This window comes from Vanellus vanellus (genome assembly GCF_965231255.1).
Source record: "Vanellus vanellus genome assembly, chromosome: 5".
NCBI lineage: Eukaryota > Metazoa > Chordata > Aves > Charadriiformes > Charadriidae > Vanellus > Vanellus vanellus.
In genome coordinates this window covers 32,850,169-32,861,158 of record NC_138910.1, presented here as the reverse complement: position 1 = coordinate 32,861,158, position 10,990 = coordinate 32,850,169, and the positions used below count along the sequence as shown (strand labels likewise).

Below are 10,990 nucleotides of genomic sequence, written 5' to 3'. Positions count from 1 at the left end.
CCCTCAGGGCACCTTCCCTCCCACAGCACTGTGAAAGATGCACCGGGCCTGTTCTGGCATGCAAAACAAGCAGTACAGACAGGGCAAAAATAAAGTCCATGCACGTGCCTTATTTTCATAGCATTGTTTAATATTTCCAAGAACTGTACTGTCAGTTCAGCTTCGGTATTTCTAACCAGAATTAAAGTCACTTTTATTTCTGAGAAACATTCTAGACAAAGGAATGTTTCCTGGAGGGACATGCCCTGTCATTTCCAAGCGCTAAGTATCAGATTTCTAGTAAATCTTAGAAGTAGGAGGCTGTCAGCGTTCTCCCATGACTATGGCTTTGTGTGCACGTGAATAAGGTGATACATTTCATAACTTTTGAGCAGTTTGTTTTATTACATAAAGGTCACATAACTGTCTATTTGCCTGCTTTGTACACAATTGTAAGTCTCACACACAGTGGCTTCCAAGCTCTTCCTAGTACTGGCAAGCACCAGGAAATTCTGAAACAGAATATCAAGTGCCTTAAGTTTAAATCGGGACCTTGGTAGATGGATCTTGCACCCAGTTATCAGGAATGTACAAATGTCTTTATTCAAAAAATACAAAATAAATTATCTGTAGGCATGGACAATGACTGTAAACAATTACACGTGTTAAATGAAATCCAGTAACTGATGGTTACAGTGATTCTTTTAAACACCAGCCTCACTTCAGTCACTATCCACCCTCCTGCACTGACAGCTGAAGTTTTGAAAGTCAGAACTGTCAAGTCTTTAACAGCACAGCTCATTATGCTTCCCTGTCCCAGGAATTAGAACATGCCGCCTCCCATGCCTCCGCCCATCCCGCCCATCCCTCCCATTGCAGGCTCCTTTTCTTCTTTGGGAATTTCAGTCACCACTGCTTCTGCTGTTGATAAGAGAGAGGCAACACCTGCAGCGTCCATCAGAGCAGTCCTCACAACCTAAAAATAGGGAAGAAATAACTTAATAGCTGCTGACTATCAAGTGAGCTGGGAAGAAGCAAAGCTGAGAATTAGAGAGACTAATTTAGGTTACCTTCGTTGGGTCTATGATTCCTTTTTCTACCATATTTACAAAGTCCCCAAGCATTGCATCATAGCCAACTTCTGATGGACTCTGCAGGATTTTTTCCACTATTAATGATCCTTCAACGCCTGCATTCTTTGCAATAGTCATTGCTGGGATTTTCAGTGTTCTCTTTATTATTTCAATGCCTGTAAGAAAAAGGATGTTTAAAAGATTGGTAAGGAGCATTATTACTGGCACAAAGCCTTTTTCTGTTTGATTTGCCACACAATCTCTTAAGCACTCTTAGATTTTATGTCTGTTGGGCACAGTTGCAACAGCCAACTCAATTCTCCTTTACTGGTTTGCAGTTCTTTGCAGGGGGTGCTGCTGCTTTATTGTTATATCAGTTCTTTCACATCCAAGTCAGGGACGCAGTGAAAGCTCCTTCCCACTGTAAAGCTGAGACCACCATACCAAGGGGATACGAGGTTCTAAAGATAAAGTAACTAACATCTCACTGAAAATAATCTGTAGTTAATCTTATAAAGCCTCAGGACAGAAAAAAGTCTAGTCTTAACACTTCCATGTTCAAGGAATTTACTTACCAATTTTCTGATCTTCATTGGCTGGAGCTAAGGCATCTAATGCTGGAATGCAGCGAAGCAATGCACAGCCACCACCTGGAACGATGCCTTCCTCTACAGCAGCACGGGTCGCGTTCAGGGCGTCAGTAACTCTGTCCTTCTTCTCATTCACTTCAACATCACTTGTGCCACCAACCTACAAGAAGCAAGCCACACATAAAGATCCGCACAAGGAGCCCAGGCGGGAGAGCACGGCTGGCTACGGAACTGCTGCTGCAAAGTTCAATAGCCAACTTGAGTCATTAACTGAGAAGTGCCAAAAAGCAAAGCCATGCTCTCCCATACTGGCAGCATTCTTTTGTACTGCAACACTCAAGCCTAAACACACTGTTTCAGTTGATTATTTCATTAAGTTCTTAATACCAAGGTGTAGCACTGTAAGAAGCCAAATTCCTTATCCAAATCAACTGCTAAGATTACGAGACAGCCAATGACGGACTGATACCACCCCTTTCCTAAGAAGTTTAACTTCTCACCTTCAATACTGCTACTCCATCGGAGAGTTTGGCCAATCGCTCATTCAGCTTCTCTTTTTCGTAATCACTTGTGGTAACTTCTAGCTGTTCAATAATTTCTTGAATACGTTTTTCAATCTGAGCCTTTTCACCCTTCCCCTTTAGAAGCATGGTGTCATCTTTTGTCACAATGACCTCTCCAACTTTACCAAAGTCATGAGGCTGAATATCTTCCACATTTAGGCTCAAACCCTCTTCTCCGAACACCTGAAACAAATTATGTGAAATGCTGGAATTCACAGCTTCTCCGTATGTCAGTTTTTTTATTTATAGACACACAGATGCATACAGCAGGCTAGCAGTGATACATAATCACACTACTGAAGCAAAGTTGAACACAACTCTTCCCTTCTAACGGAGTCCAGGCACACAGGTACCTCCCAAACTAGCCCTCACGGAGTAGGGAGCTGCCAACTTCTCACAACTGACTAATGTAACCCACTGATTCAAAGTGCCTGGAAAGCAGAGTTCTGTTACAGAGTTCTTGTGTTTCGAGAAGTTATGAATATTGGCACTAAAGTCACTTTAGAATAGAATTTGCTGGTTCGTTACTTTGTGCTCCAGTTTAGACATTAAGTTTTATTTCAATAACCACCTTTGGATCCCAGTATCATGCTATGATTTTGAAGCGTGTATTAAAAAAAGCAGTATAAAGAGACACTAATTGGCACATCAACTATTGGATAAGTTGAGTATAAAAGAAAATTACCAGTCTATTCCAGACATTTGAAAGAATTATATTTGCCATACTCAAGTCTGGGCAATTGTGAGACAATCAGTTTTATAAGGTCACAAGAAAGCTCTGCTATTTCTAAGAAATTTCCTTGATGTTCCTCCTGCTTCCCCTTAAGGACTTAAATGCTGCAAGGAAATTGTGTCTAACTGCAGTCAGTGAAAAGGACATATTACTCATGGTTGGTCAGGGCTGTATGCACATTTAAAAAAAATATGAAGATTCAAACATTAGTGTTACTGTTCTATTTTTGAAAGAACAGGACACACCCTGCAACATAGCAAATATAAGCCATGGACCTAAAAAAATAAATTCTTTTCCTCCTTAAATATCATTAGCATTTCTTAGAGCAAAGAGCCAATTAAAACATCATTACTTACAGCACCACCAGTAGCAATTGCCATATCCTTAAGCTGGTTTTTCCTGTTGTCGCCAAAACCTGGTGCTTTTACAGCAACAACCTGAAGACCAACTTTCAGCCTTAAGAGAAGAATTCAGAAAGCAACATTCCACATGTGTTCAGAGAATGAGTCTACTGAAAAGAGTTATTTCAGTACAGTCCTAACTATCAAGGAAACATAAGACCTTCATGAACTGAGCTGGTTTTGCTCAGAAAGGTAGTTAGGAAACAACTGAAATTCTGTCCAAACTGATGCCAGTATGGCTACATACAAAAGTTGCTGTTTCCTTGGCACTGATAAGAGAACAGAGACAACAGTACTTCACTGTGGCAAATACATGCTTTTGTGTGTATTCCTTTAAAAGGATGAAAACACACAATAAAAGCAGTATTTGCCTAAAAGTATGGATTTTAAGCCTCACCTGTTCAAGACTAGAGTGCTGAGAGCTTCTCCATCAACATCTTCAGCAATAATGACCAAAGGTTTACGGTGACTATTGGCAATTTCAAGAGCTGGGACTATGGACTGTACACTAGAAATTTTCTTTTCACTGATTAAAACATAGGCATCCTGGAATTCACATTTCTGCCCTGCAGAAACAATATGCATTATCTGAATAATCCAATTATAATAACATATCAAGCATTCTCTTAAACTTAAGGAGCTCCTTTGGAGCAACTGTTGCACTTTTCAATGGCATTAGAAAAAAGAGACACAAATTGTTTTCTCCAAGGCTTCACTTTGAATTCTACATTGCCCTGAAGTATTGCAGGACCAGCTTGGTGTTAGCATGGACACTGCCCACACTCAGCAGAGAATTAAAAAAAAAAAAAACCCACAGATTTCAAGTTTTTACCAAGAGTTAAAAGTTTCTGATGGGGAAGGACCCCGCTGTCCTATTGCCATGATACTCAGTATAACACATTGTGAAGTCTTTATAACAGGTACCATTATTTCTGACTTACAAGGGCCATTGTAAGGTATTTGACATGTGTTATTGTTAACTCACCTTTGGTTGTATTAATAAAATATGGAGAGATGTACCCTCTGTCAAATTTCATACCCTCAATGATTTCCAATTCATCGTTTAGAGTTTTTCCATCCTGTTTAGATGCAAGAAAGTCCACATTAAAGACCCCTTGTTTCTACCAAAAGCACAAGTGTGTTTTTTAGCGTACTATACGCAACAGAATAAAAGGCTCTACACCACACATCAGTTTTATGTGCTTCCCCCTTCAAAAATAAAAGGATTATAGAAGGGAACAGCGATCAAACCCTAATCTGAAGGAGCTGCGCAGAGAGGAATTATGGTGAGATACCATATTTGAGCAGCAGCAGCTACATCTCATGCCACAAAAGCCAGCCCTAACCAGAAGAGACAGTCACTCTGCACTTAGTCCATATGTTCATCAGTTCTTACCTTGACAGTGATTACGCCCTTTCGGCCAACTTTTTTCATTGCATCAGAGATTATATTGCCAATTTCCTGATCTCCATTTGCTGATATCGTGGCAACCTGAAACAGTAAGCCATTTAATCTCATTTCACAATACAAGTTGTTTGTTTCCTCACTATGAGGAAAACCACAATAACCCAACTTTCTAACTCTCACATTTCCTGACAAGACGGGGCAGCTGACCGTAGCACACCCACACCAGGACCCCAGAACTCCATTAGAAGGACTAATGGCTCTTGGGCAACTCAAGCACAGGGCCAGACAGATCCCATGCACTGGGCTCAGGCAGCACATGCAGCCCATCTGAATCTGTGGCCATGGGGAGAAACACACCATGAAGGCCAACACACCTGGTACCCGAGAGCCAGCTGGGCACCCACCTCAACCTGATCCTACAACAGCAGATCCACCACACTCCCAGAAATCCACCATCACCTCCCACCCACAAATACATCTTTGCTCTTGTTGATTCTTCCTAAGTACACCAAATTTATGTTTTAAGACCACATTTTGGAATGAAACTTGAAGATGAGAAAAACTACCTACTTATGAACTAACTTCTAGCAGTGTAGTTGAAGGCAAAATACTGGGAATTTTAGATAATTCAAGAAAATGAAAATGCTATCGTGAAGATCATTCAATGAAACATAATCTGATTACTGATATATAAAGAAAAATACTCAGATGTCATATATGCACAACCTAACTCCTTTAACCTGACTTTGCAAAACTTTTTCAGAAGAATAGCTATGTAAACTTGGTTTAAATGTTGTTGTGTTTTTTTTTTTATTTGGTTTTTTTTTTTTTTTTTTTTTACCTGTGCAATTTCTTCTGGAGTTGTAACAGGTTTGGACAGCTTCTTCAGTTCAGCTATGACAGCATCAACTGCAAGCATCACCCCTAAAGATGAACAGAATATTTGCGAGTGAACAAAACAAGGCACACAGTACAGAAGAAACACACACACCCCCCCAGCAGGGTAAGTTTCAAACCAAAGTCCACATTGCAAAAATGCATCAAGTTTGCATGTTCAAAAACAAGTGACTGGCAGTTCCATTTCCACATTGTCATTTGTATACCTAGTAACCATTTTTTTGAATTGGTGTGACATATTTTCTATCACAATTTACAGCAAATTTATTTACCTGGCACTAGTAAATTTATATACACCTATCAGAAATAAATTAAATGCAGAAATAGCTTTAAATGTAGTTTATCTCTGATAAATTAAACAAGTTAACTGCATATAAAATAGTAAAATAATTAGAAAAATAAAAAATTGTTCAGAGTAAGTAATGTAACTGAAACAAGTGGCTTCTCTATCTATTGCTCTTCATATAAAGCTTTACGCGGCTCTTCAAGAAGGCGGCAACTGATTCCAGAAGCCAATCAAATTTGGAATATCAAAAGTAAAAAGACAGTGATTAAACATTAAAAACAAGAAGAAAAAAAAATATTACCCCTCCTGATTTCTACTGGATTAGCTCCTTTGCTGATCTTCTCAAAGCCTTCCTTGGCAATAGCACGTGCAAGTACCGTTGCAGTAGTGGTACCATCTCCTGCTTCTTCATTTGTATTGTTGGCAACATCTTGAACTAACCTGGCTCCAATATTTTTGTATTTGTCTTTTAAGTCAATTGCCTTTGCTACTGTCACACCGTCTTTTGTCACTTTGGGACTTCCCCAGCTTTGCTCAATAATAACTGTTCTTCCCTAGGGTGACAAGAACAAATGTTAAATCAAAGCCACATAATCCACAACATGTTACTCTAAGAGTTCAACTGAAGATTAAAATCCTTTTGAACAGCCACAGCCAAACAGAAACATCCCCTTGATCAGAGTTTTCATCTGCAATTTTTGAAGCATGCACATTACAGATGGTTCTGCAAAACTCGTAAAACAGCTCAAATGTTTTATACTTCCAAAGAATGAGTCTTCATTCTCCAGCCACAATGCTTAGTACTACAGACTCAGAAGCCTGCAACTAAAATAAGACTGACCTTACAGACAAAAATTATCGAAAATATTCACTCTAACACTGATATTTTCCACTAAAATTAAAATACAGCAACATAATGAACTAAATTAGCAAAATTTCCACCAAATCACAATAAAAACTCTATGTGGTTTAAGAACAGTAACACAAAGCTCGATTTGTTGCACGTTCTGGAGGGGGGGAAAAAGCAAAGACTTGAAACCTTATTAGTGATTAGCAAAGAGAACTGAGAATACTTAACAAATTTGTGTTAATGTGTCGCAATAATTTCCCAAACACTGCAAGTTCACAAGCCGTTCTTCTCTTAGCCTGCACTTGCATTCAACTAAAAAGCTGGGCTACCCTGTGCAACATTTACAGACACAGTTAACATGGAAACTATGGCCCGTACAGGGAACACAGGGCAGGTGCACCTGCACAAGAGGATTGCTTGTTCCCAGATGAATTCAATAGCCTGAATAGCTGCCCCAATCAATCATGCTCCAGTGTGAGCTGGAGGCAGCGGAGATGCATGGAGCCACCTCAGGTCCACTGCTGCCCCAAAACTCTTTTGCCCCACCTCATCACTGCCTTCCCCCACGGACCCTGTACAAGCCCCCTCACCTGGCCTGTCAGGTCCAGCTCAGGGCTGACCATGCTGGCTCCTGAGACACTGCTGTAGCTGATCGCACGCCACTGCAGCTTCAGCTCCAAGCAGAGTTTGGATCACGTGCCAAGCAAGCCAGCTAAGGACACCCATACGGCATATTACCGCCATGCTGCACTGCGTTCCTCACTTGCACAGAGCCCACTCACATCTGCCTCAACAATTTAACTAACTTGTGATTCCTGCCACACACGAGGCTATACTGCTCCTGAAGTACAACTAGCCCTAGAAGCTGCAAAAGAAACGCTAAGCTTCAGTTACTAATGTTGTATTTGTGAAGTAGTTTATGTAATTCTAACTCTGTGCTATAAAACAATTATACCAAAATAATGCATAATCTGACTTCCTACTGCTATTTCATTTGACCTGCACTTCTAAATCTAAAAGTAGTTCAAGAGTAAGAAAAGTCTCTCTGGAGGATCCTGCTACTGGTAAGTTCTTCATCTAGTCTCTCCTCGTTTTGCTTAATTTTATTTTCTATTCTGACAAGGTCTCTTTCCAAGTGTTTGGTTGTGCTGCTCTCCTCATAACTACAAAATCTACTTATATCTGATCACATTAAAGGACTTACACTCAACAAAAACTTTTTATCTGTGTTTCTAAAAAAAAAAAAAACCACCACTAGTAAATACATTCAGTGAATGGTCCTGCATAGCAAGAATCTGAGCATTTGCATCAACTAGTTTTGACAAAGAAATTAACATGTTGGCAGCAATAGATTGCATGAGACTGCAAACCACGTTTCTTTAAATATAGAACAATGCCAAAGGGAAGCTTCCTCACCAGAGCGATATTTCTTTAAAATGCTGGAAGCAGAATCAAGCATTACAGTCCAATCCCTAAATCTCTACAAATACATGGAGAACAGCAGATAAAGTGAGAATGCTTAACAAAACCCCCACCAGGTTACAGTAAGTTGCATCAGGCACTGCCCTTTAACCGCTGCACTAGAACTATGCTTAGGCATTCACAAAGTAGGCCTGATCAAAAAAAAAACCCAAGAGTTAAATTAACTGACTATACTTAAACTTTGTTCCTTTATGGAAAACAACCACAGTTTGCTGACATCACTGTTCTTTAACCTTTATCTGCTCAGCTTATGGCATTTTTGCCTTTGAATACAGCTAACAGCACAAAAAATGTGCAAGAAATAAATGAATGAATTTTATAGAGGCCGAGCAACCTTAAGAACTACCACACATATGCTGTTATCATATGAAACAGGCATTCCTATGACCCCAAAGAAAATCAGTGTCTCTTCCTTAAAAAGGAGTCTCATTTCAAGCCTTTCTGCATGTTGCATGACTATGCAGAATACAGTAGCTACTTTTCCAAAAGACCTAGAACTTACAGGGAACCATACACTATATTCTGTCCTATAAGCAGCACAAATTGATGCTACTGACAGAGAATTTCACTTAAGCTGATAACATTTACCAGCTAACTGAAAACTCAACATCACACTTTCAATGTCTCTTTCACCTTGTTAATACTAAAACATAAAGTGATACAAGACCGTAATTTGTAAAAAAATAACTAAGAAATTTCACATGCTAATTAACCCACCTCATGATATAGTTATCTACTGCATTGTTACATGTCATCAACTGAGCCATTGCAACCTATTATGCACATTTCCTTAACCTTCAAATTGTTTGAACAAATATGCTGCACCTTTCACGTGATCCAATTCATTTTGCTTTGTTACCATGAAAAGCACACGCGTTGTCGTCATGGTTCAGGTGACAAAAATGAGAATATGGCTGCTTGCAGTAGTCTGTCCATACCCCTACATCTTTGTGTTACAGATCTGCAGACAACAATCACACAGCTCTACCGAGGGAAAACGAACAACTATTTTCTACTATGGTGTTTTCAATCAGATCAAAGTGGTAACATAAAATAAATGCAAAAATTTCCATTACCTTTGGCCCCATGGTGACAGCTACAGCATCTGCTAGAAGATCTACTCCTTGAAGCATAAGAGCTCTAGCATCTGCTCCAAACTTCACATCTTTTGCATAGGCTCGTGTTAGATGGGGGGCGAGTGCTCTGGACACTGGCCTCATCTGACGGAATACTGTAGATAAACGGAGCATGTCTAAAAGATTAAAACAAATCCAGTGAAAAATATAAGCATTATGTTTTTGCGCAGCTACTCCCAGGAAAAAAAAAAAAAAAAAAAAAAAAGAGAAAAACCAGGGGAAAAGGATTCAAGAAGTAAAGCAAGTGACCATGAACTTTTAGCTTTTTGCCTGGTTAAAATGGAGTCACACAAGCAACTGCAAGTAACAGGGCTGGCGAACTCTGCGCCTCAAAACAAGATCTGGGCTGCAGCAGCTCCTCACTGAGCGGCCTTCGGCAACTCCGAGCTCCTCCTGCCGGGCCTCCCCCGCCAACAGAGCGGGAGACCGCGAGGGCACGGCGGGACACCAGCAGCTCCGTTTGCCAGGCGGGCTCCCCCCAGCCCCACCGGCTCGGCGCGGCTGCCGCACGTGCCAGCGGCGGTCCCGTTCCCGTCGCCGCCCGGGCGAGGCTCCGGCGCCCGCCCGCCTCTCACCAAGGCCACCCGCACCGCGCGGGAGCCAGGCGCGGGGAGGCGAAGGCGCGGAGCTGCAGGGAGGGCTCCGGGGGCCCCGCCGGGCCCCTTGGCGGGGGAAGGAAGGGAACAGGGCCTTCGGCCACATGTCCCCTTCCCTCAGGACACGCGCAGCAAGGTCAAGAGCCGCTCGCCCCCTGCCGCCCGCCCGCCCACGCTGCATCGCCGAGCCCCGCCGCGCCGGCATCGCCCCCACGCGGACGAGGGCGCCGCGCCGGCCCCTTCGCCCCAGCACCCGGGCTCACGGCCACCCCTTTCTCCTCACGCGGCGCGCCATCGGCCGTTAGCGCCGCGCGCCGTGAACAGGCCCGGCCGTTAATGGCGCGAGCACCCCTCCCCCCCTTCCCACCCCCCAACGGTAACGGCCGCCGCAGGGGGAATAGGCGGGGGGGGGAAGAGGGGAAGCAGCCCCAGCTCGCCGGCACTCCGTCCCTAGGCAGGGCCGGGGCCGGGCCCGGGCAGCCGCCGCGCTCACCTGCGGGCAGCGCGGGGGGAAGCAGCAGGCGCCTCCACCGTCCGGACCGAGAGCTGAGCGGGCAAGTCTGTGCGCAGAAGCGGGAAGGCGCTGAGCACTGACCGCCTCCGCCCCGCCCCCGGCCAGGCACCGGCCCATGTGGGGCTCCGCACTACCCGGCCCGGGAACCAGCATAGCCGCCGCAGCCCCGCCCCTGGCGGGAGGACCCGCCAACAGCCCTCCTGCGGGGCTGGGGGGCGCCGCCCGCGCCGCGCGCATGCGCGGCACCGCTCCGGCATGAAGCACTCAGGTTCCGGGGCCCGCCAATTCCAGAACCTTCTGGAACGCTCATGCTCACCGAAGGTCAAAGTTGAGCTGACCTCACTTCCGGGCGGGTGTCCGACCCCGGGAGCCGGCGGGCGCCAGGCAGAGGGGTTTGCGTCGCCGTCGGGGTGCCAGCCGACGCCGGGAACGGGACCTAGCCGCGGGGGTGAAAAATACGCGGGGGAATTCAACCCGAGCGG

General features: G+C 43.8%; 1 protein-coding gene across 2 annotated transcripts; it reads right to left on the bottom strand.

Annotated features, from left to right (window-relative positions):
• Positions 1 to 109: 109 nt before the first annotated feature.
• On the bottom strand, positions 110 to 10,987 carry HSPD1 (heat shock protein family D (Hsp60) member 1). 2 transcript variants are annotated; one of them, XM_082483824.1, is made up of 12 exons: positions 10,847 to 10,987; positions 9,339 to 9,514; positions 6,232 to 6,484; positions 5,589 to 5,671; positions 4,736 to 4,831; positions 4,325 to 4,418; positions 3,737 to 3,905; positions 3,295 to 3,394; positions 2,143 to 2,388; positions 1,628 to 1,802; positions 1,050 to 1,228; positions 110 to 955 (listed from the first exon to the last, which is right to left on the bottom strand). In XM_082483824.1, the coding sequence occupies exons 2-12, from the start codon at positions 9,510 to 9,512 to the stop codon at positions 803 to 805; spliced, it is 1,722 nt and encodes a 573-aa protein (XP_082339950.1). In that variant the 5' UTR covers positions 9,513 to 9,514; positions 10,847 to 10,987; the 3' UTR covers positions 110 to 802. The 2 variants fall into 2 exon arrangements, with proteins under 2 accessions (XP_082339950.1, XP_082339949.1); XM_082483823.1 differs by lacking the exon at positions 10,847 to 10,987 and adding an exon at positions 10,488 to 10,556.
• Positions 10,988 to 10,990: the final 3 nt, after the last annotated feature.